Source organism: Aotus nancymaae, unplaced genomic scaffold, assembly GCF_030222135.1.
Source record: "Aotus nancymaae isolate 86718 unplaced genomic scaffold, 86718_ANA_hifiasm-v0.15.2.pri h1tg000036l, whole genome shotgun sequence".
Lineage (NCBI taxonomy): Eukaryota > Metazoa > Chordata > Mammalia > Primates > Aotidae > Aotus > Aotus nancymaae.
In genome coordinates, this window is record NW_026988450.1 from 71,638,018 (window position 1) to 71,664,136 (window position 26,119).

The window sequence follows — 26,119 nt, forward strand, 5'->3', positions numbered from 1 at the left end:
TACAAAAATTAGCTGGGCACTAGTAGTGATGCACACCTAATTTCAGCTTCTTGGGAGGCTGAGGCAGGAGGATTACTTAAACCTGGGAGGTGGAGGTTACAGCAAGCCAAGATCATGCCACTGCACTCCAGCCTGGGCAAGAGTGAGACTCTGTCTCAAAAAAAAAAAAGAAAAAGAAAAAGAAAAGTTGTGTAGAACAACATTTGCTGAAATTTTTGGTTTATTGTTAAATTCCTCATCAGGGAGCTCTTCCATCCCAGGTAATTCACTGAGTAAGGTAATGGCCCTTTGTATTTGAAGATGATGTTACAGGTTACAGGCTGTGATTAAAATTCATGTGGCTGAAAGGACAGGATGATCGCCCTAGCAGACAAAGCTCCATGGCTCTCTCGTGTTTCTGTGCATCTTGTGAGAGAGGCACTCAGTTCCCGTCATCTTCCCTGGGATGTTTGCACAGCAAACAGCCTTAAAAAGGAGATAGCGGCCAGGCGGGGTGGCTCATGCCTGTAATCACAGCATTTTGGGAGGCCGAGGCAAGCGGATCACTTGAGGTCAGGAGTTCGAGACTAGCCTGAGCAACATAGAGAAACCCCAGCTCTACTAAAAATACAAAATTAGCCAACCGTGGTGGCATATGCGTGTAATCCCAGCTACTCAGATGGCTGAGACAGAAGAATAGCTTGAACCTGGGAGGCAGAGGCTGCAGTGAGCTGAGATCGCACCACTGTACTCCAGCCTGGGCAACAAGAGCGAAACTCTGTCTCAAAAAAAAAAACAAGTAGACAGCGTCTACCTCTGGAACAAAGAGCAAGCATGCTGACTACCCATTATAAAAGATTTGAGTTTCCTAAACTCAGCATTCCTCTCCTGCAAGGAAACCAGTCTTGTGTGTATCACAAGATATGGTAATGCACAATCACTGTATGTGAATGTAGGCATTCCTTATGTGCCCATTATGTGCCCTTGGTACTTGGAGGCAAGAGAAACTGATGCAAATACACTGAAGTTTATACTGCTTGCTGGGCCATGGGTCATAACATCCTTTGTCTCTGAGCCAGGAGTCCGCTGTCTTCTGCCAGCATCGTTAGCTTACAAGTAGGGTAAGATCTCAGACCCTTCACAGGGCTTGGCACACCCTTCTTAGAAATAGCTTAGTCTCACATCTCAACCTTCGTGCTCATTCCCAGTGAATTTACCTAAACAATGTGGATTCTTATGCTGCTGGCTATAATATAGTAACTGTTTTTAAAAGACCACAAATCTAAATGCCTCCTTGATACACTTCCCCAACAGGTATCTTCTGAAGGGGCAGCAGGCCTAAGGTATAGTACTTATAATGGGACAGAAAACCTCCAAAAAGAAAACAAAACAGAAACTGAATGTAGTAGAAATCATTTGAGACAGAAGCCAGTTTTATAAAACATAATCATTTTTAATTCGTTATACTCCATGATTTGCAATGGATCCTGTGTGAGGTAAACAAGGAGAATTAATACAGTACAAGATGTTTGTGGTTTTGTTTTTTATAACCCATTAAGCCAAGATTTGTATCTCTGTATGGAACTGATTTTCAAATGGACAGAAATGGTCTTTGATCTTTCTGAACCATTTGTCTTCAAATTCCTCCGAGGATGCGGTCACCAAGGCACTCAGGGCTACGGGGCCAACACACCTCACCTCTGGGTGAACTTCCTCTTTTATTTTTTCTGGGATATCTTCTCCCATAACCTGTAGCAGAAGAAAAAAAAAACTGTCCCAGTAAAAGAGGCAGCAGACATGGAATGCTAGTCATCAGTTGTATAGGCTTTTTATACTAAGGCAGAAAATACTTTAGCAGCCAGGGGAGATTTCCAACAAATTAAAAAGATATTTGTTCAGAAGTAGTTATCCAAGGACAAGTAAAATATTCCATATTTCTACTGTCATTCTCCCGGAGTGAATCGCTTAGGTGCTGTTGTGGCGGCAGTACTATTTGGTTTACCAGGAGTACTGAGTCACCCTTTTTGTGTTAAAGAGCATATTCTGTTGGTGAGAATGCAATTGTAGCACGTAGCTGGGCCTACCCTCTCCTGACCCCAAAGGACTCTAATCCCTGTATAACCAAAGCAATCTTGGGGATTTAAGGAGCTGGTTACCAATGAAGGTCCAATACTGCCCCCTACTGGTAAGAATTAGGCCCAGACGAACAGAGGGTCACGTCCCCAGACTGTGGGTTAGTTTCTTTGAGAAGACATCACAAAGCTAGGTTGTAGAAAGCTTGTACCTGAACCCATTAAATAAGCAGACTGACCTTGAGTAATGACAATGAACTAAAATTAAGTTCCAAAACATTTCCTACCATCTGGCTTGAAAGGTTATGTAGCCATGGAGCAGGGATGTCATAGAGGGAATTTAATCTACACAGATTTGCATTAGATAATCTCTAAAGTTCCTGAAACCTGGATATGGAATGTGTTCATGAAAACTCAAATTATAATGAATTAAAGGCAAGCTCAAAGAATGGTTTTGAGGACTGGGTTTAAGTCTTCAAAGATTACACATTGAGGAAATTGCCAGTGAGAACCGAGCTTCACTAGGCAACAGTCGGCATTTACTAACGCCTGGTATTTTGTCAGTTCTACGATATTTTTTGTTTTTGTATTTTAATATCTCTGAAATCAAGATGTATCTGAGCCAGGTGTGGTGGATCACACCTGTAATCTCAACACTTTGGAAGGTCGAGGCAGGATGATTGCTTAAGGCCAGGAGTTAGAGAGGAGCCAGGGCAACAGAGCAAGATCCTCGTCCCTACAAACAACTGGTTTTTTTGAGTCAGTCTCACTCTGTCACCCAGGCTTGAGTACAGTGGCACAATCTTGGTTCACTGTCACCTCTGCCTCCTGGGTTCAAGCAATTTTCCTACCTCAGCCTCCAGAGTAGCTGGGGCTATAGGCAAGTGCCACCACGCCTGGCTAATTTTTGTATTTTTAGTAGAGATGGGGTTTCACCATGTTGGCTATGCTGGTCTCAAACTCCTGACCTCAAGTGATCTGCCCACCTTGGCCTCCCAAAGTGCTGGGATTATAGGTGTGAAGCACTGCGCCTGGCCAAAAAGTTTTTTAAAATTAGCTGGGCATGGCAGCACTCAACTACAGTCCCAGCTACTTGGGAGGCTGAGGTGGGAAGATGCCTTGAGCTCAGGAGTTGGAGGCTGCAGTGAGCTATGATTGTGCCACTGTACTTCAGCCTGGGAGATAGAGTGAGACCCTGTCTTAAAAAAAAAAAAGAAGATATATCTGATAATCTTTTGAGTGACGTTCTATGTGACAGTGTAAATGCTATCTTATTTTTCTTTTAGTGATACATCAAATAATATGTTTACAATTGATGATTTCCTGAATTCAATGAAATGTAGTATTTTTAAATCTGGGATAAAATACCAAAAACACCTTTCTTAAAAATAAATAAAGATATGTAAATAACAGCAATATCCAAACAACGCACTATTCCCAAAAGAGGAAGAGGCAGGCACAATAGTTACAGGTGTCAAAAAATCTGCTAAACATTCAGCCACATAAACATTTTAAACTTCCATATGCCAAAAAAAAAAAAAACCCATAAACTTCAGAAAGTATGGTAACATATAGAAGGATACTTAAGTATTGGCCGGGCGCGGTGGCTCACGCCTGTAATCCTAGCACTTTGGGAGGCTGAGGTGGGCAGATCACAAGGTCAAGAGATGGAGACCATCCTGCTCAACGTGGTGAAACCCCGTTTCTAGGAAAAATACAAAAATTAGCTGGGCATGGTAGCGCATGCCTGTGGTCCCAGCTACTCGGGAGGCTTAGCCAGGAGAATCACTTGAACTCGGGAGGCAGAGGTTGCAGTAAGCCAAAATCGTGCCACTGCTCTCTAGCCTGGCTACAGAGTAAGACTCCATCTCAAAAAAAAAAAAAAAGAAGGATACTTAAGTCTAATACAGAGAGAGCTCTTAAAATTGGTGAGAAAAACAGAAAGAATAAGAAAGCAAAATCATGACTAGGCATTTAACATGATACCAATGGCCAATAAACACATGAAAAAATTGTTCATCTTAATAGTAATCAAATAAATAGACATTAATGCTAAAAATATGACATTTTTACCTACCAAGCTACCAATTTTTAAAGTAATATTAAGTTAAATTATATAAAATTGCTGGTTTAACAGGTCAAAATGACTGATTACATGTGGTTCAATCTAATACTCAGGATCAGGGTAGGAAAAACAATGCTTTCACATACTGCTGGAGGATATACACATTGAACCAACCTTTCTAAATGACAATTTGGAAATGTGCTTTAAGTCTTTTAAATGCTCATATATTTAAATCCAGTGATTCTATTTCTAATAATGTATTCCAAAAGGTACAAATGCACACATTAATTTTCTTGCCAGGATTTATTAAAATAGATACCAAGTATTTGTTAAATGTTCAACACAGGGAACTACATAAATTATAGTTCGTCCAAAAATTGACTACTATCCAGTCATTAACAATTATGTATTCAAATAATATGTAGGATATAGGGTCATGCCCATGTCATAATGTTAGGTAAATATCACAAAATAGAAAATAAAATGTACAGTTTAGCAGCTCCTAAAAATATTAAGCAGTTAATAATATATGACCCAGCAATTCCACTCCTAGGTGTAGACCCGAAAGAATTAAAAGCAGAGACTTAGCCATGTGCGGTGGCTCACACCTGTAATCCTAGCACTTTGGGAGGCCCAGGCAGACAGATCACTTGAGGCCAGGAGCTTGAGACCAGCCTGGCCAATATGGTGAAACTTTGTCTCTACTAAAAATATAAAAATTAGCTGGGCGTGGTGGCACATGCCTGTAGTCCCAGCTACTTGGGAGGCTGAGACAGGCGAATTGCTTGAACCCGGGAGGCGGAGGCTGCAGTGAGCCGAGATCATGCCGCTGCACTCCAGCTTGGTGACAGAGCAAGACTCTGTCTCAAACAAAACAAAACAAAACAGAGACTTAAACATACTTACATGCTAATGTTCACAGCACCATTGTTCACAATATTGAAAATATCCAAAAGGTAGAAACAACTCAAGTCTCCATCAACAGATGAGTGGATAAACAAAATAAGATATGTACACATATATGAATATTATCTAGCTGTAAGAAGGTATGAAGTTTCGATAAATGTGAAAATATGGATAAACCTTGAAAACATTATGCTAAGTGAAATAAGGCAGACACAAAAGGGCACATATTGTATGATTCCACTTTCTAGAATAGACAAATTCATACAGAAAAATAGCAGATTAGAAGTTACTAGTGGGTAGAGGGCAAAGGGAATAGGGAGCTATTGCTTAACGGGTAGAGTTTCTGTTTGGAGTGATGAAAAACTTTGGAAATAGTGGTCATGGTGGCACAACACTGTGTAAGTACTTAATGCCACTGAATTGTACATTTAACAATGATTAAGATGGCAAATTTAAGTTATGTATTTTATCAGAGTAAAAGAGAAAGAGGGAGAAGAGCAGTTTTTACAGAAGAAAAAAGACATATGCAACAAAAGGACCACATATAGTTATCTACGCCTTATTTGGATCCTAATTCAAATAATTATAAACAGGAAAAAAAAAGCAGGTGATCAAAGAATATTTAAGAATATGGGGTTATGTTATCACAAGTTAACTAAAATTAAGAGCACAAAAAGCCTCTCCCTCTACAGGGGATTGCAATTCCTCATCAGTAACGGAACAAGGCTTAATAGATTACACGTGTGTTCCAATAACAGAAGCAGGTTTCAAAACGTGGGTGATAAGAAACTTCTGTGAATTAAAAGAACTTGTTCTAACCCAATGCAAAGAAACTAAGAACCTTGAAAAAAGGTTTGATGAACTGTTAACGAGAATGGACAATTTAGAGAAGAATATAAGTGAATTGATGGAGCTGAAAAACACAACACGAGAACTTCGCGAAGCATGCACAAGTTTAAACAGTCGAATTGATCAAGCAGAAGGAAGGATATCAGAAGTCGAGGACCAGCTCAGTGAAATGAAACGAGAAGACAAGAATGCAGAAAAAAGGATGAAAAGGAATGAGCAAAGTCTCCAGGAAATATGGGACTATGTGAAAAGACCTAATTTACGTTTGATAGGTGTACCTGAATGTGATGAAGAGAATGAATCCAAGTTGGAAAATACTCTTCAGGATATCATTCAGGAAAATTTTCCCAACCTGGCAAGGCAGGGTAATATTCAACTCCAGGTAATACAGAGAACACCACAAAGATATTCTTCAAGAAGACCAACCCCAAGGCACATAATCGCCAGATTTATTAGGGTTGAAATGAAGGAGAAAATACTAAGGGCAGCCAGAGAGAAAGGTCAGGTTACCCATAAAGGGAAACCTATCAGACTTACAGCAGATCTCTCAGCAGAAACCCTACAAGCCAGAAAAGAGTGGGGACCAATATTTAACATCCTTAAAGAAAAGAACTTTCAACCCAGAATTTCCTATCCAGCCAAACTAAACTTTATGAGCGAAGGAAAAATTAAATCTTTTGCGAACAAACAAGTACTTAGAGAGTTCACCACCACCAGGCCTGCTTTACAAGAGCTTCTGAAAGAAGCACTATACATATAAAGGAACAACCAATATCAGCCTTTCCAAAAATATATCAAAAAGCAAAGAACTTTAACACAATAAAAAATTTACATCAACTAATGGGCAAAACAGCCAGCTAGCATCAAACGCCGGTATTAAACCTATATATATTTTAATTGGATAAAAAGCCAAAACCCATCGGTATGCTGCATCCGGGCCCATCTTACATGCAACAATACATAAAGACTCAGAGAGAAGGAGGAAGATTTACCAATCAAACAGAGAGTAAAAATAAACTAATAAACAAAAAGCAGGAGATGCAATTCTCGCCTCTGATAAGGTAGACTTTAAAGCAACAAAGATCAAAAGAGGCGAGGAATGACATTACATAATGGCAAAAGGATCAATGTAACAAGAAGAGCTAACGATTCTATGGATCAACGAGATAGAAAATTAACAAGGATATTCAGAACTTGAACTCAGACCCGGAACAAGTAAACTTAATAAATATTTATAGAACTCTCCACTTCAAATACACAAAACATACATTACCACCACACACCTATTCCAAAGGTGACTATATAGTTGGAGGTGAATCACTCCTCAGTAATCGCATAGCATTTCATAGGTTTAAATTAAATATTGGTTGGCTGTTTGTTTGTTATCTTCTTCCCTTATTCCTTCCTGACTACATCATTAAGCATAATTATCAGTATAAAAGAGCTTTTCAATACCCATTACTAAATTGCATTCTAGCCTGGGCAAGAAAGCAATACTCCCATTCTCTCTCCCTCTTTCTTTTCCTTTTCCCTCCTCCCCATTCTCTCTCTCTCTATCTCTTCCTTTTTCCTCCTTCCTATTCTCTCTCTCTCTTTCAAAAAAAAATAATAATAATAATAATTTAGCCCAGCTCGATGGCTCACGCCTGTAATCCCAGCACTTTGGGAGGCAGAGGCGGGCGGATCAAGAGGTCAGGAGTTTGAGACTAGCCTGGGCAACATGGTGAAACCCTGTCTCTACTAAAAGTACAAAAATTAGCCAGGCCTGGTGGCAGGTGCCTGTAATCCCAGCTACTCAGGAAGCGGAGGCAGGAGAATGCTTGATACCAGAAGGCAGAGTTTGCAGTGAGCCAACATCCCACCACTGCACTCCAGCCTGGGCAAAAAAGAGCAAAACTCCATTTCAAACAAAAAAAAGATATAACTTACAAATCATAAAAATTCACCCTTTAAAAAAAAAAAAAAAAAAAAAAAGAATATGGGGTTATGTTATCACAAGTTAACTAAAATTAAGAGCACAAAAAGGCCGGGCGTGGTGGCTCACACCTGTAATCCTAGCGCTTCGGGAGGTCAAGGTGGGATGATAATTTGAGGCCAGGAGTTCGAGACCAGCCTGGGCAACATAGTGAGACCCTGCCTGTACAAAAATTTTTAAAATTAGCTGGACATGGTGGTGGGTGCCTGTAATCCTATGAACTTGGGAGGCTGAGGTGAAAGGACTGCTTGAACCTAGGAATTTCAGACTGCAGTGAACTAAGATGATGCCACTGCACCCCAGCCTGGGTGACAGAGAGAGACCTTCTCTTTCAAAAAATAAACAAAAGTACAAAACGAAATGTACATTTTAATCCTAATTACAACCCTAACGAGGAAGGACCCAGACATTTTCCAGGTTTTTAGAAAGCTCCACAGGTATACCACATGCATTGTTCAGATAGAAAACTACTCTTCACTTGAACCCGGGAGGTGGTTGTAGTGAGCTGAGATAGCGCCACTGCACTCCAGCCTGGGCGACAGAGCGAGACTCATCTCAAAAAAAATAAGAAAACTACTCTTCCACCTAACCAACAGATTTATCGAGCATGGTGAAGAATACAAAGATGCTCAAAACATACTATCACTTACAAGAAACCTAAAATCTGGTTGAAAAGATAAGACACATTCTTATGTTTTTTTAGGGCCCAAAGAGCTATCTATTCAAGCAATCACTAACTGAGCTCAGACGAAAGAGAAATTACCACAGAGCAGGGCATTCTGGGAAAGCTTCCTGGAGGATTTGGAACTTGGGGAAACTAAAAGACTGACTGGAAGTGTTTTTTAGTTTTTTGGTTTTGTTTTTGAGACACAGTCTCCCTCTGTTGCCCAGGCTGGAGTACAGTGGCATGATCTTGGCTCACTGCAATCTCTGCCTCCCAGGTTCAAGCAGCTCTCCTGCTCAGCCTCCTGGGTAGCTCGGATTACAGGTATGTGCTACCACGCCCAGCTAACTTTTCGTACTTTTAGTAGAGATAAGATTTCAGTATGTTGGCCAGGCTGGTCTCGAACTCCTGACCTCAGGTGATCCGCCCACCTCAGCCTCACAAAGTGCTGGTATTACAGGAAGTGTTTTGATGAGTATTTCCATTTTAGACATTTTGTATTTGAAGTGACAGAAGAGTAATCAATAATTATCCCAGGTTAACCACCCAGTAGGCAATTCATCTGATGTGAGACATGTTCCAGAGATGAGACTAGAGATAAAGATTGGAGAGTAATCAACCCAGAGGTGACAATGGCCCCTAGGAGTGGAGTGATGCTTTTTCTGTGGGAGAAAAGTAGAACACAGAGAGCCCAAGGGAATCCTTAGAGAGTGCCATCACTTATGCTACACATGAAGCCAGCTGAGTCCCAAGAGGCAGAGGAATGTTAAGAAACACAGGAGAAAAACAGACTAGTGTAGCCTCTCAGAAGTAAAGGGAAGAAGCCGGGCATGGTGGCCCACGCCTGCAATCCCAGCACTATGGGAGGCCGAGGTGGGTAGACTGCTTGAAGCCAGGAGTTCAAGAACATGGCAAACCCTGTCTCTATCAAAAATACAAAAATTAGCTGGGCATGGTGGCGCATGCCTGTGATCCCAGGTACTCGGGAGGCTGAGACACGAGAATCACTTGAACCCGGGAGGTAGAGGTTGCAGTGAGCCGAGATTGTGCCATGGAACTCCAACCTGAGCGACAGAGCAAGACTCTCAAAAAAAAAAAAAAGAAAAAAAAGCCAATGAAGGTTTAAATGTTAGTTTTCAAAAAATTGACCTCTGAATTTCTATATAACCGTCAAAGCAGTAACAGGGTAGAACAGAAAGAAAACGAACTTGCAGCTGGCAAACATGAGCTCTAGACCAGCTCTGCCACTGAAAATCTGACCGCAGGCAAGTCACAAGCTCTCTGAGCCTCAATTCTAGCTCTACTCATCTTTACAAGCTGTTACGATGAATGGAGGGGAAAAAAAAAAGAACTGCTGCACAAATGTGAGCATTCATTCATTTATTCAGCCCTGAAACAAACAATTATTGGGCATTGATGATGTTCAGGCAGGCAGGTGCTAACAAGCACTGACAAGTACATGAAACACAGCCCCTGCGTCCTGCGCTGCAGGGGAATGCCGATCAAGAGGCCGCCTTGGTGACTGCTGAGTGATCAAAAGGCACACAAAGGAGGGAGACAAGTCCTTCAGTAGATGAGATTTGGCCCTGCTTTCTCAAAAATGTTATCAGAGCCAGGGAAAATAGCTATGATGTCTTGTTTCACATAAACCCAAGGGAGACACTCACCTCAGCTATCAACAGCAAAGTGTCTTCTGTGAAGCTGAACCCTTTCATTTTATCTTCAATTTCCTGCTGAGTCCTTAAGTTCCTCTCCAAAGCAAACGATGTTTGCTGAGGTTGGGTAAACTGAAGCAGAAGCCTGAAAAACCGAAAAGTCCCAATGTGTGGGGAAAAGTCCCAACGCTTCCAGATAAAGGAAAGCAGCAAGGAAACGTTCAGAGAGCCCAAGTATTCAGTCGGCTGCGAGTCCCACTAGGTTAAAAAGCAGGTACCCACCCTTACTAGAACTATCATTTGAATCCCTAAAGCTTCCGACTCCGAATAAATTGCCCAACATTACGTTGGAGATCCATCTTTTCTAAAATATAAAGATGAAAAACTGCTCAAAGAAATCTTTAGAGAGCAACACCTGAAAAGAGCTTCCAGCCTCAAAAGAGCTTCCCGTGGAAGTCAACGGATTGAAAGGGTAAGTAATTTGGAGTGAAATGAATGAGCCTCCCAGAGACTCCTCTCGCACAGGCGCACCGGATTTGCTCCTTTGAAGTCAGTGTTCCGTGACCCTTCCATCTCGCTGACCCCACAGCAACTTGACCGCAAGGACTAATTAGATACGCTAGCACACTTCAATTACCCCAAGCAGGGCCAAAGCTTTGATGACCCTCTGACAACTACTTTGCGATACCTTACCACTGACATTCCCGTCATGATCATAGCTGGTATCCTCTCTCACTTAATTTCCTCCTGTTCTCCTCCTTTGGCTCCTTCTGTTTTTTAATAAATACTGAATATGCAGATTTCCTCTGTTTCTCTCACCGGTACCTACTGCAACGCCCAGAAGCACTCGGCTCTCCATATTGTGGAATGTACCCGACACTACGCTAGGCATTGAGAGATACTGGAGAGCAAAACACATTGGCAGCCCCGTGGAATGGGAAGAGGGAGACCACACCTAAGTATTTCAGGTAGTGACAAGTGCTATGAAAAAAATCCAAGACAGGGTGGACACAGTATCCTCTTCAGATGGGGCAGTGTAGGCAGGGAGGCTTCCCGGAGATACCAGGCAAGCTACGAGCTACCTGACAAGCAGCCAGTGGGAGAACATCTGGGGGAAAGGGCTTGGCCAGGGAGAAGGGGGCTCTGACACAGGAACGAGCTGGGTATGCTTGAAAATCATCAAGATCATTGTGGCTGGAAGACAGCCAGAGGGAAAAATGTGTAGTAAATGAGGTGGGGGAGAAAAGGCAGAGCCAATTCAAATCAGACCTTACAGGCCGTGGAAAGAAAGGTGGTATTGATGTAAGTGCAATGGGAAGCCAGTGGGGAGTTTCAGAAAGGAGCCTGACCCGACTCACGGGTAAAACGACCATGTATCTGCTTCAGTCTGACCTGCTGACATCACCTACCCAGCCTCGGGAAGCATTCATCTTTGTGACCCCTTTGATGTAACTTGCTTTCCACCCTCTGGATATCCAACAGGCACCTGAGTCTTGGTATTTCGATCCTAAAATTGTTGCCTTTTACCCAAATCAGCTCTGCTCATCCTCCCATGTGTCCTATCTCAGCCAAAAGGCACCGCTATCCACCTGTGTGCCCCCGAGAGACTGCAGAGACTCTTCCGTTCTCCCCACCCTCATCCTTCCCACATACTCCGCTGGTCACCATGTCCTGTCTATTCTATCCTGCAGTGACATCCATTTCTTTTTTTTTATTATCACTGCATCAGCCTAGGTCAGGCCCTCATCCCCTTCCACTAATTAGTCCACAACCTCTTCACTGGTGTCCCTAGCTCCTCCTTCTAATCCAGCATCGCAGCCACCAGAGCTCTCTCTCTCAATCACAGGTCTTATCACATGCTCCTGTATTTAAAACCTGCAAATACTCTTCAGGCCTTTGGCACAAGGACCAAACCCTTGTAACATTAAACATCTTGTGCTAACAATAAAAACAAGAAAAACAGGGTCAGGTGCGGTGGTTCACACCTGTAATCCTAGCGCTTTGGGAAGCCGAGGCGGGTGGATCACTGGAGGTCAGCAGTTCGAGACCAGCCTGGCCAACATGGCGAAACCCCATCTCTACTAAAAATACAAAAATTAGCTGGGTGTGATGGTGGATGCCTGTAATCCCAGCTACTTGGGAGGCTGAGGTGGGAGAATTGAATTGCTTGAACCCAGGAGGCAGAGGTTGCAATGAGCTGAGATCACGCCACTGCATTCCAGCCTGGCTGACCTGCGAAACTTCATCTCCAAAAAAAAAAAAAACCAGCAAAAAAACAATAAAAAGAAAAGTACTAATAGCTAACATTTATCAAGTGCCTACTACATACCATGTAGGACAGTAAGTACTTTAAATACAATCCCAGGAAGCAGGCATTTTCCCCATTTGTCCATCTGTCAAGATTAAGCAACTAGAAACCAAAGTTCGAGGAATGTGTGAAGGTCAGACAGCTGGCAAGTGGAAGAGTCCAGGCTCATTCATTCACTTAGTATCAGCAATTTACTAAACTCTTCAAAACCACTTCTGATGCTAACATCCTGCTTCCTACTTCCTCCGCCACCCTGGTACTGTGGCCACAGCCTACCTTGAGCCCTTACCACCAGTGCTGCTCTTACCTCCAGACGACGTGACAGCACTGTGGTAGAATGGATCCTCTGCCCCTTTGGGCAGTGCTTTCTTTCTCTTTAACTAGCATGCCTCTTCCCACATGGGGAATAGTAATATGGCATGAGCAAGATAACCTGGAAGAATACAGGATCTGGAATCAGAGACCAGCTCCAAATCCTGGCCCTGCACTTCACAGCTGCAACACTCTGGAAATGATTTTAATAGCTTCCTGGTCCATAAAGTGGGATCCCAATAGGTATTCCAGAGTCGTGAGGATTAAAATGAAATAATGTATACAAAGCATCCAGCACTCAGCGGTCAACTGACAAGGGTTCCTACTAGGACCATTCAGCAGAGGCATCATCCCTTCTGTAAGGGCTTCCTGCTTTTGGGCACGCTGACAGCTCCCTGACATAAGTCCACCTAGAATTCTGTTCACAGCACTGATAGACTATTTAGCACCTGTACTGCCAGTTACTGGCTAGACACACCATTTCCCTAAGTCAGTGAGCGGCGTAAGGAAAGAGACTGCTTTTAAAACGATCATTGTGATCCTAGCACCAAGCACATGTCTGGCACACAGTTGTCATTCAATGTGCCTCTGAATTACAGTGACACGGTCAATGCTAAATAAGCATCCACTGAATACATTTTACAATTTGCCAAATAGGGCTGAGCATGGTGGCTCACTCCTGTAATCCCAGCACGTTGGGAGGCCGATGGGGGTGGATCACCTGAGGTCATGAGTTTGAGACCAGCCTGGCCAACACGGTAAAACCCCATCTCTACTAAAAACACAAAAATTAGCTGAGTATGGTGGTGCACACCTATAATCCCAGCTACTTGGGAGGCTGAGGCAGGAGAATCACTTGAACCTGGAGACAGAAGTTGCAGTGAGCTGAGATTGTGCCACTGCATTCCAGCCTGGGCAACAAGAGCAAAACTCCATCTCAAAAAAAAAAGTTATAAAATAAAATTTGCCAAATAGATACCACTTCTCAGTAAGCCTCACTGTTAATATTCCTTGAATTCTCCTGAGTCAAAAAAAAATAAAAAGATCTGTACATTCTTTGGTACCATTTGAAACATGAGAGTCTGCTGCTTCTCTCATTTATAGAACTGGTCAAGTGTATTCTCCCTACCCTTCCCTCAAAGTCTTATACTTTAAGGATAAAAAGTACTTGTTATCGGCTGGGTATGGTGGCTCACGCCTGTAATCCCAGCACTTTGGGAGCCCGAGGCAGGCGGGTCACCTGAGGTCGGGAGCTCGAGACCAGCCTGACCAACATAGAGAAACCCCATCTCTACTAAAAATACAAAATTATCTGGGCATGGTGGCACATGCCTATAATCCCAGCTACTCAGGAGGCTGAGGCAGGAGAATTGCTTGAACTAGGAGGCAGAGGGTGTAGTGAGCTGAGATCGCGCCATTGCACTCCAGCCTGGGTAACAAGTGAAACTCTATCTCAAAAAAAAAATAATTGTAGAAATGGGATTTCACTATGTTGCTCAGGCTAGTCTCAAATTCCTGAGTTCAAGCGATCCACCTGCCTCAACCTGCCAAAGTTTGGGATTGCAGGCATATGCTACCACCCCCAGCCAACATGGGTGGTATACTTAAACAAATGTAGTTCTGTTCCGACTATTACATACTAGAATGACAAACGTTCAACAGAACCATAGGAAAAATTCAAAACTATATACCAAATGTCTAGCCTAGAACTTTTAGAAGCTTAAAATTAGAAAATAAAGCCTTTCCTGTGCTCGCTTCGGCAGCACATATACTAAAATTGGAATGATACAGAGAAGATTAGCATGGCCCCTGCACAAGGATGACACGCAAATTTGTGAAGCGTTCCATATAAAAAGAAAAATAACAAAAAAAAAAAAGAAAAGAAAGGCTTTCCTCTGAGCTGATCACCACGTGTTGCTTAAGCTCCCTTCGCTTACCTGGTTCGTACAAAAGAGGCACATGCTTTCAGGTGAGTCTCTAGCAGCACTGCTTCTCCCTTTTCTGCCATACAGTTTTGGATATTTGCAAGAGCGTTCTCATTTTTCTGGCTACTACTGCTACTTGCTTCCATAGAAAATAAAGAGCTCTCAGGCAAGGTTTCAGGAAAACACAAAAGACAGTCTTTTCCCAAGTGTGGAACGGAGGACTTGATCGTTTTGTCACTTGAGGTGAAACTGTGCTGTTTCTGAGATGACACAAGTGCTGCTGAAAGAGCTGGCCCCAGACTCAGGTAAGCTTCTGCCAATTTGCCCCAGTTCCAAGGATTAAAAGGATGCAAAGAAATCAGTTTCTGCAGGCAGAAAATTGTTTTCTCCAAGTTCTGCAAACTTGAAGAACAAATAGCAAACTGGAGGTAGAGTACCGTGGTTAAATGGTCTGTGTTGGCTGCTTTACTTTCCTAAGGAGAAAAAAAAAAACGTTAAAAAGTTTAAACTTCAAAGTATTTTCCATATAAAATGAGAATGCCTAAAAACGCGAGTTGTATATGTTATGAATTAGAAGTATCTTTCAGTAGGTATATGAGTGACCTAAATATATTTCAACAGATCTCACGTTTGAAACCATAAACCTAGAGAAATATATGCTATTTAGCGAAAGTTACCAGCCATTCCCGAACATCCTAGTGTCATAACTTAACAATTCATATGATGATGGCCTGCCAAATGTTCAGCATCAAAAACATAAATATTCGTTTATTTCCAATTTTTATTATACTCTTTACTGTCTTCAGCCAGATATCTGAAAGACCCAGGCCAATTTTCTTAGATCCTGGCCTAATGATTCCATTGTAATATTCAAGGCTTTCTAAAAATCCAAATGGTAATTTCCTTGGGGATTTGAAGAAACTCCACTTCCAAATTTTATTTGGCTTCAACATTTTAAACAGGATAGCCCTGAAGCTCTTCATGCTTCATGACACATTCTAATGGAATCCAAATGCCTTCCCTGGTAACCATTACCAAGGTCAATTATTTCTGGCCAAAAGGGGTTGCTTAATTTCCTTTTGATCAGAAAATCCTTTTTGAGTCTCCTTAACCAGAGTCACCATCTCTTGCCTAACCTGCCATATGGCAAATGTCCTCTGGGTTAGTAAAAACAGGCCTGCTTTTTCTAAGTTAAAGTTTGGGGACAACAGATAGCAGACTCAAATTACCTTCAAGCTGATGTGAGGTCTAAGGAAAGCCTGGCCTGTGAGAGTCCAGATCAGGCTCCCTAACAGAACCACACGGAGCATGAAACAGGAGCAAAACCCGGTGTACGACCTGGGAAACTGCAGACCAGCAAGTGAAGGCCTGTGGGCAGCTCTAAATATTCCCATACTGAGTGAAAAGATAGGAGATAAAGTCCCATGCAACTGACTTGGTGACACTGTACCTTCCCAAAGACAGAACACATCTCGTTTTATTGTTACTACTGTTTACCATGTCTTTCCCAACAGACCATTAAGCTCCAAAAGAGATTTTGTTCAATGCAAATTCCTAGTGCAGAGCACAGCTCCTCCACCATCACAGATGTGAAATCATGGCTGAGTACTGACTTTTCTAAAGCCAAATCATGTCTTTTATCTATAAGGAAAACAACATGTAGTCTATACATGTTGTACATGTTACTGCAACATCTGTAACAAATGCTACACTTCTTCTGTAACCAGTCTATAGGGCTTTATATTGTTCAAAAACATTTTCTTTGTTTCTCTTTTTGAGACGGAGTTTCACTCTCCTCGCCCAGGCTGGCAGGCTGGAGTGACATGGCTCGATCTCGGCTCACGGCAACCTCTGCCTCCCAGGTTCAAGCGATCCTCTTGCCTCAGCCTCCAGAGTAGTTGGGATGACAGGCACCCGCCACCACACTTGGCTAATTTTTGCATCTTTAGTAGAGATGGGGTTTTGCCATGTTGGCCAGGCTGGTCTTGAACTCCTGACCTCAGGTGATCCACTCACCTCGGCCTCCTAAAGTGCTGGAATTACAGGCATGAACCTGAGGCATCAGCCTCAAAAACATTTTCACATTGAGAAAGCAAGTGTGTGTTAGGGTGGAGGCTGTTACTCACAAACTATGATTCTGATGGTAGGATTTTTTGTTGTTGTTGAGATGAAGTCTCACTCTGTCACCCAGGCTGGAGTGCAGTGGCATGATCTCGACTCACTGTAACCTCCGTCTCCCAGGTTCAAGCAATCCTCCTGCCTCAGCCTCCCAAGTAGCTGGGACTATAGGCACCCACCACCACACCCAGAGAATTTTTAAAATTTTTAGCATGGATGGGGTTTCACCATGTTGGCCAGATTGGTCTCGAACTCCTGATCTCCGCCCACCTCGGCCTCCCAAAGTGCTGGGAATACAGGCGTGAGCTACCACACCTGGCTGATGGTAGGGTTTTGAGAGCTGGATTAGTACACTCCTTTTTGGAAATTAAATTCTATTTAAATGAGTTTGAGTGACTTTTCCAGAATACTACAACTCCTTCTGTAACAATAACATGATGATGACAGTTACCATTTGCTGAGTGCTTACCCAGTGCCAGGCACTATTCTAAGTGTTTTTCTCATTTAATCCTGACAATTCTTTAAAATAGATTCAATAATTTTCCCCATGTTGTAGATAAGGCAACTGGGTTAAGACAGGTTAGACAACTTGCCAGGCATCATATAGCTGGTAAGAAGGAGAGCTACAGTCAATTCTACTAAAACTCAAGGAATAAAAGGTACTTAAGAAGAGCTGATATGGCCGGGCAAGGTGGCTCATGCCTATAATCCCAGCACTTTGAGAGGCCAAGGTGGGTGGATCACTTGAGGTCAGGAGTTCGAGACCAGTCTGGCCAACGTGGTGAAACCCCATCTCTATTAAAAATACAAAAAAGGTCAGGTGCAGTGGCTCACGCCTATAATCCCAGTACTTTGGGAAGCTGAGGTAGGTGGATTGCCTGAGCTCAGGAGGTAGAGACCAGCCTGGGCAATATGGTAAAATCCTGTCTCTACTAAAATACAAAACATTAGCTGGGCGTGGTGGCAGGAGCTTGTAGTCCCAGCTACTCAGGAGGCTGAGACAGAAGAATCGCTTGAACCCAGGAGGCAGAGGTTGCAGTGAGCCGAGATGGCATCACTGCACTCCAGCCTAGGCGACAGCACAAGACTCCCTCAAAAAAAAAAAAAAAAAAAAAAAAATTAGCTGGGTATGGTGGTAGGTGCCTGTAATCCAAAATCACACAACTGTATTCCAGCCTGGGCAACAGATTGAGACTCCATCGCAAAAAAAAAAAAAGAGCTGATATATGTATGTGTGCTGGCTAAACCCACCAGGCACTAGATGAGCACTGCATACTCAATATATTGTTTATTTGTCTCCCTAGCAGCGAACCCAGAACCAGGAAAATAGGACTGAAGTGTCTGTTGAGTGCCACATGGATAAATGAACAGGAGTCATTTGCTACTGGAAAGCCATTTTCCTACCACAGTTATCACATAAGCATACCAACCACTATAAGAAAACATTCTAATTATTTAAGAAATATTTGGTTTAATTCATTCAAAAAAAGAAAAAGAAAAAAGATGAAATAAGTACTATTATAAATTTTATCCAAAAATCATGAAGAAAAGAGATGAATGAATTTCAGCAGAAGTTGTGAACAGAAAATGTTTGTATCTTGATGGGCACCCTGGGACTTGCCATCTATTTTGTTCAATGTTACACCGGTCTCCCTGCAGAATGTGAAAAGACAGTAACCACTGTCACAAAAAAACCAGATATGGGCCAGAGCTGATAACAAAGGCAAGGGTCCTCAAGTACAGAAGAAATTTAAAAAACAAAACAAAGCACAGCTTACCAGGAGATGAGAATGCCGGGCAGACAGGCAGCGTCCGCTGAGATCATGTACGAGGCCCACAGAAAGGGGTGAGCCCCATGAGCACACTTTCCACCCGACAGTCCTGCCCACCAGGTTGCCGGGACGCCTGAGTTCTGAAAGTGCAGGGTTTTCTGACTGGTGTTTCTCCTGCCTAGTAACCATCCCCAGCCCCGGAGACCTGGCATCAGCTGACTGGCAACAGATCCTTCTCAGAGCCACAGAAACAGATTCCCTAAGCTAGAAGGAACCAGAGATGACCCAGCCCCTGCCAGGAATCCAGCTGCCACTCCCTTCAATGATCAAGGCAAAGAAAACAAAGCACAAGACAAGTGAGGTGCAAGAGACACTGCGGAGAGAGCAGAACAGTCCTGAAGGCTGGAGAAAGGCACCCGAAGGGCCAAGAGCACTGTTAATTTGCAGACGGGGGAGACTAGAAATGAACACAATTAAATCCCATCAAGTGAACTGCCGCAAACCCTTAACAAGTCAATGTATCTTTCAGCTTAAGCATTAACCCCTAATTAGTAAGAGAACAGAAAACAAAGAACAAAACACAGCTGTTTTCCATGTCCTTAGGACAATTACTGCCAAAGTTTCCTCAAATGGCAAGAGGCTGAGGTCCCATGCAGTGAAGCCCTGGGCAGGCAAAGGTTAGGGATTTCTGTTAATGAGATGGCGGATGACAGCTCAATTGCGTGTGTACTTGAGGCTGACCGCTGGGCTGTACCTCCACAGAGCTCAAAATCAGTGCCACAGTGTCTAATTCATTCCCTCCGAGGAAAAAAACTAGTCCATTTAGACTCATTCCCATATAAAATTTACACAAAAATCAATACAAAAAAACAATGCCTTAACCTAGAAACAAAAGCAAATAGAAACTAGAATTGGAAAGAACTGCCTTTCTTTATCCCTTAAAAAAAAATATGCTTCAGGATGTGTGGAAAAAAGCAATAAATTTTTTAAAGAAAAAAAATTCCCTCTTTTTCTCCAGCAAGGCGGCCGAGCTGCAGACATAGAGATGCAGATCTTTGTGAAGACCTCACAGGCAAGACCATCACCGCTGAGGTTGAGCCCAGGGACCCCGCTGAGAATGTCAATGCCAAAATTCAAGACAAGGAGGGCACCCCACCTGACCAGTAGTGTCTGTTATTTGCAGGCAAACAGCTGGAGGATGGCCGCACTCTCTCAGACAACATCCAGAGAGCCCACCCTGCACCCAGTGCTGCGCCTGCAAGGTGGCATTACTGAGCCCTCCCTCTGCCAGCTTGCCCAGAAATACAACAGCGACAAGATGATCTGCCGCAAGTGCTGTGCTTGCCTGCAACCCCGTGCTGTCAGCTACCACAAGACGAAGCATGGCCACACCAACAACCTGTGCTCCAAGTCGAAGAAGGCTCCTCCTTCCCTGAAGGGCAGCCTCCTTTCCAGGCGCCATGGCTCTGGGGTCTCAATAAAGTGTCCCTTTCGTTGACTGGGAAAAATAAAAAAGAAAAAGGAAAAAAAATTCTGCAAATTCCACTTAAAAAGGACTACTAAGTGTGGCTTGGTATGAGTATTTAGTCATTTGGCGGGGAACCTTTTTTGTGCTTTCTAAAGTAATAGATGTTTGTTGTAGAAATTTTGGAGAATGAAGTCTAAAAACAATCTAACAGGGAAAACAGATCACTCATAATCCTTCCATGCTGAATGTTACTCCTAATAAGAGAAAAACCTCTGCAAAGGAGATCTTCAGGCAATAAAGAATTTTGAGCATAATGTAAGAAAAATATTACAAGAGGCTGGGCGCAGTGGCTCACGCCTGTAATCCTAGCACTTTGGGAGGCCAAGGCAAGTGGATCATAGGGTCAGGAGTTCGAGATCAGACTGGCCAACATGGCGAAACCCCATCTCTACTAAAAATACAAAAATTAGCTAGGCATGGTGGCACGTGCCTGTAGTCTCAGTTACTTGGGAGGCTGAGGCAGGAGAATCGCTTGAATCTGGGAGGTGGAGGTTGCAGTGAGCAGAGATCACACCACTGCACTCCAGCCTGGGCAACAGAGCAAGCCCCCATCTCAAAAAAAAAAAAAAAAAAAAAAAGAAAGAAAGAAAAAATTACAAGAAAATGATTATGTGTAGGCTCCAAGTTGTTCATCATAATAAAGCTCTCACACTCCTGACAATTTTCTTCTGCTTATCCAAACCCAAGATTTTGCTACTAGCAAGAAGTTTGTTTTGTTTTCAGAAAATAAACCATTCGACCATGCTTGGTATAGGAATATGTGTGAAAATAAGCAATAAAACCACTCACCAAATTTGCAGCAATCTCCAGCGCTTCCATATGCCTACCCAGGTGAGCCAGACACCGAGCCTGCCCTTCCTGGACATCCCTTTTCATGGCAAAATTGGTTGATGACAGTTTTTCAGAGATACTGGAATACTCACACAGTGCTTTCTGGAAATTATTTGTTAAATAAAGAAAAGGTGGAAAATAGAAAAAAGTATTCAGAATAGGGATGATTTTTTTCCTAGGTGGAAAGTAATGTTATAACTGACCAATGAATTAAATGAATATTTAAACGAATTAAAGACGATTTCAGTATTCTAGTGATACGGTTTGGCTGTGTCCTCACCCAAATCTCACCTTGAATTGCAGCTCCCATAACCCGTATGTGTCACGGGAGGAACCTGGTGGGAGGTAACTGAATCATGGGGGCGGGTTTTTCCCATGCTGTTCTCATGGCAATGAGTAAGTCTCATGAGATCTGATGGTTTTATAGAAGACAGTTTCCCTGGACACGCTTGATTTGCCTGCCGCCATGTGACTTTGCTCCTCCTTCACCTTCTGCCATGATTGTGAGGCTTCCATAGCCACGTGGAACTGTGAGTCCATTAAACCTCTTTTTTTTTTTTTTTAAATAAATTATCTAGTCTTGGGCATTTCTTCACAGCAGTATGAAAATGGACTAATACATCTAGTCAATCCTATTTCCCTAAAATGTAGACAAGGAATGGCTAGAGAATGTAACCACTACTACCATGGAAAGTATCAACAGTATAGTAGAAAGAACATTCTGGGACCAAATATACCTTGAATTCAGGTTTTGCCACTAACTTGCTTTATAACCTTTTCATCAGCAAAATAAAAACAGGATTCTCATGAAAATGAAATGAGATACACATGTAACGCAACCTAGCATCTAGTTGTTAGTTCTTCCTTTTTCTTACACATCTTGGGGTGATTTGCTCCTGTGTCACTGTGAGCTATCTGTGCTGGAGGATCCTAAGTAATGAGGAGATACAGAACCTTGGGGAATAAACCTACGAGGACCCCAAAGAGATCCTTTTGTTGGAGTTACAGGAAACAAAACAAATCATACAGAGCCAAGCAGAAAAGAACAGAAACTTGGGAGCCTCAGATCATAAATACACAACACGAAAGATTAAATTTACCTTCATAAACACCACACTCCCTTGGCACACTGTTACTTATATGTGCTATCATTGATAAAACAAGAGCCCCCTTCAATCCCCACCATCTTCTGTATGTTGAATTCTACCTGATACTCTCGCCGTCTGTAGGCCAGGTCTCCTTTGAATTTCTTGAGAGTAAGCACTTCAACATCATCACTGCTTTCCGTTTCTTCATAAAACCACTTGAAATCATGAAAACAGTCTATTACAGAGTGAAGCTATGCTTTCCACCTCATATTCAGAAGCAATTTCCAATATAACTGATTAAACCTCAAAAAAAGACTTCTTCAAAATGAGACGCGGGAGAAACACACTGACAAAGAATGAACATTTTAATTATGGCTCCATTTTTATTAAAATGATCACAAGCTGGTCAGGTGCAGGGGCTTACACCTGTAATCCTAGCACTTTGGGAGGCCCAGGTGGGAAGACTGCTTGATGCCAGGAGTCTGAGACCAGTCTAGGCAACATAGTGAGAGACCCTAGTTCCACATAATATTAAAAAATCAGCTGGGCAGGCCAGCTGCAGTGTCTCAAGCCTGTAATCCCATCACTTTAGGAGGCCCAGGCCAGTGGATAGCTTAACCCCAGGAGTTTAAGACCAGCCTGGGCAACATGGCAAAACCCCGTCTCTACTAAAAATACAAAAGTAGCCAGGTATGATGGTACATGCCTGTAATGCCAGCTACTTGGGAGGCTGAGGCAAGAGAATTGCTTGAACCCAGGAGGTGGAGGTGGCAGTGAGCAGAGATCACCTCACTGTACCCCAGCATGGGTGACAGAGCAAGACTGTCTCAAAAAAAAAAAAATTAGCTGGGCATGGTGACATGCCCTGTAGTCCCAGCTGTTCAGGCAGCTGAGCTGGGAGGATTGCTTGAGCCCAGGAGACTGAGGGTGCAGTGAGCCACCATCATGCCACCGCACTCCAACCTGGAAGACAGAGCAAGACCCTGTGTTTAAAAAAAAAAAAAGCCAGGTGTGGTGGCTCACACCTGTAATCCCAGCACTTTGGGAGGCAGAGGCAAGAGGATTGCTTGAGTCCAGAAATTTGAGACCAGCCTAAGCAACAGAGGGAGACCTTTTTCTACAAAAAAAAAAAAAAGAAAAAAGAAAAGAAAAGAAAGAAAAACAAAAGAAGCCGGATGTGGGATGTGGTGTACTTGGTACTTGGGGAGCTGAGGTGGGAGAACTGCTTGAGTCTGCGAGATGGAGACTACAGTGAGCCGTGTTCAGGTCACAGCACTCCAGCCAGAGCAGCAGAGTGAGAACCTGTCTCAACTAAAACTAAATTTAATAATAATTCAAAGAAATTATCACAGGTAATAAGCATACCAATAATATGATACCTCTCTAGAAAAGCAGCACACAAGCGTATGGTTTTATCTACAGCATTGTCAATACATAGGGCTGTAGTGCCTGGGAACCTGCATTTATCTAGCATAATTCATACTAGTTCTTTATTTTGGTATAATTTTTTTGAGACAGAGTCTCACCCTGGAGGGTGAGTGGTGTGATCTCGGCCCAGGCTGGAGGGCAGTGGTGTGATCTCGGCTCACTCAACCTCCACCTCCTGGGTTCAAGCAATTCTCATGCCTCAAACCTCCCAAGTAGCTGGTATTACAGGTGCATGTCATCACTCCTGGCTAATTTTTGTAATTTTTATAGAGACAAGGTTTCACCATGTTGGCCAGGTTGGTCTCAAACTCCTGCGCTCAAGAGATCCTCCAGCCTCAGCCCACTTTGGACTCACAAAGTGCTGGGATTACAGGTGTGAGCCACTGCTCCCAGCCCACATTGGTTCTTTAAAATGCTTTCTTTTTTTTTTTTTTCAGATAGAGTCTTGTTCTTGTTGCCCAGGCTGCAGTGCAATGGCACAATCTCAGCTCACTGCAACCTCCGCCTCCCAGGTTGAAGCGATTTTCCTGCCTCAGCCTCCCAAGTAGCTGGGATTATAGGCGTGTGCCACCACACCTGGCTAATTTGCATTTCTAGTAGAGACAGTTTTCGCCATGTTGGCCAGGCTGGTTTTGAACTCCTGACCTGGTAATCCACCCGCCTTGGCCTCCAAAGTGCTAGGATTACAGGGGTGAACCACCACACCCAGCCCACACTGGTCTTTAAAATGAGATATGCTTTCCTGTAGAAAAAGGACATAGGAAAGAAGAATTATGGTGCTATTATGAAAATGTCATAATGGCAAAAAATTAGAATTTCAGCAAAGGAGACAGAAATTAAGGCTAAAAGGAGGCTCCAATGCAATAAAATACCAAAAACCTGCAGGAAAGAAGTCTGAGGAAATGTCCATCTGGGATACTTTGCGTTTCTACTGATTTAAATGCTATGAATAAAAAGGAAAGTGAGACTGAGACTGCTTGACTATTGAATAAATAATGTACAATAAGGCCAGGCACGGTGGCTCACGCCTATAATCCCAGAACTTTGGGAGGCTGAGACAGGCAGATCACTTGAGATCAGGAGTTCGAGACCAGCCAACAACAACAGTACAGAAACCCTGTCTCTACTAAAAATACAAAATTAGCCAGGCATGGTGGCACATGTCTACAATTCCAGCTAGTTGGGAGGCACAGGCAGGAGAATCGCAAGAACCTGGGAGGCAGAGGTTGCAGTGAGCCGAGATCGCGCCGCTGCACTCCAGCTTGGGCAACAAGAGCCAAACTCCATCTCCATCTCCATCTCCACCCCTCTCTCTCTCTCTCTCTCTGTCTCTCTCTCACATACACACACTCTCACACTCACTTGACTTTAGAATTCTATGCACCTGTACAGCACATCAGATCTGACAAAGTATTTTGATATACATTATCTCATTTCACTCTCACAATAACTCTGTGAGCCAGTATGTATTATTTTTCTGAAGGGACAAATAAGGAGCTGACACCTTCTAAAGCCAATATTGGAATTCAAGAGTCCTATCACATAACCAGAGTTTTTTAATGCTCTGCCACGTGATTTCCAAGCCCACCCTCTGTTTTGAGTCTACCTGATCAAGGGCTGAGGTAACTTTGAAAGATCACATGTGATAAGGAGAAAATGTAACTGAAATAAACAAAAACACAATTCAGTAATTATTGAGTGCCTGGCATCTTGTCAGTACAATTGTGAGGAACTAATGAGACAACATATGCAAAGGAGCCCACCACAGTGCCCGGAACACTTCCGTTTTCCATAAATACCCCTTTTTACTGATGAGCTATTTACACTCACAAAATAGGAAGCAATACTCTACTAATTCAAGAATATTCGCGGAGTCCTTATTATGAACAAAAACTGTTAGGTTTAGCACTCCGGGTCTCAAGACTTTATGCGAATACTGACAAGTGCTTTAAATAGAAGCTAAATGAAGGGAAGGGAGCCAAAGACGAAAATATTTGGCTGGAAGAGGAAATCAGAAAAGACTTCCTGGAGGAGGTGATATTTAAGATGTGCCTTGAAAAACGGATATAACTGAAGGTCATTGACCATCAGCGGGGGGTTGGTAGGGGCAGGAGGAGCCAGCTGAACACGGAGGGGCAAGCAGGTTTGCCGGACGTCACTGTTTTAGGGGGCCTAACTGCCAGGCTGCAGGGGCAGTGAAGAAAAACGGGAGGTACCGGGAGATTTCAGGGCAGGGGTGTGAGACCAGCCGGCCGTGGCCAGGCCTGCCAAATGCCAGGTGGGAGTCAAGCCGCTGACAACGCGGGGATTCTAGCGCGTGGACCGGAGTTGGGGCCTGGGAAGGCCGCTTCCTCCGTGAAGGGGGAGAGACGATGGAGGCGGCGGCGGGCGTTGGAACCCGCCAGGGTTTGCGTTCGCGCGGGCGGAGGTGCCGAGGCCGGGGCCCCGCGGAGAGCGATGCCTAGGCTCCGGGATGAGGAGAAGAGGCCCCAGCTTCCCACCTGCGGCTCGCAGCGCTTGGCGCAGTAGAACGTTGGCTGTCCTGACCGCCGCTCCGGCCTCTCCTCGAACACCGAGTCCTCGAACTCGCCGCCGAACAACCAGCAACCGGGATCCATCGCGCGGCGGGGGCAAAGAGGAGGCG

The 26,119-nt window shown here is 43.4% G+C and overlaps 1 protein-coding gene, 1 non-coding gene and 1 pseudogene across 3 annotated transcripts; 2 read left to right on the forward strand and 1 right to left on the reverse strand.

Moving 5' to 3' along the window:
- Nucleotides 1–1,391: 1,391 nt before the first annotated feature.
- Nucleotides 1,392–26,119, reverse strand: CUNH8orf76 (chromosome unknown C8orf76 homolog). 2 transcript variants are annotated; one of them, XM_012451591.3, is made up of 6 exons: nucleotides 25,977–26,119; nucleotides 22,167–22,262; nucleotides 20,918–21,061; nucleotides 14,723–15,183; nucleotides 10,178–10,310; nucleotides 1,392–1,728 (listed from the first exon to the last, which is right to left on the reverse strand). In XM_012451591.3, the coding sequence occupies exons 1-6, from the start codon at nucleotides 26,091–26,093 to the stop codon at nucleotides 1,534–1,536; spliced, it is 1,146 nt and encodes a 381-aa protein (XP_012307014.2). In that variant the 5' UTR covers nucleotides 26,094–26,119; the 3' UTR covers nucleotides 1,392–1,533. The 2 variants fall into 2 exon arrangements, with proteins under 2 accessions (XP_012307014.2, XP_012307015.2); XM_012451592.3 differs by lacking the exons at nucleotides 20,918–21,061; nucleotides 22,167–22,262; nucleotides 25,977–26,119 and adding an exon at nucleotides 18,607–19,822 and having other exon boundaries at nucleotides 1,396–1,728.
- LOC135278111 (U6 spliceosomal RNA) lies at nucleotides 14,533–14,639 on the forward strand. The gene has a single exon (XR_010345670.1). It is a non-coding gene; the product is annotated as a U6 spliceosomal RNA (small nuclear RNA).
- On the forward strand, nucleotides 19,646–20,098 carry LOC105716789 (ubiquitin-ribosomal protein eL40 fusion protein-like; annotated as a pseudogene).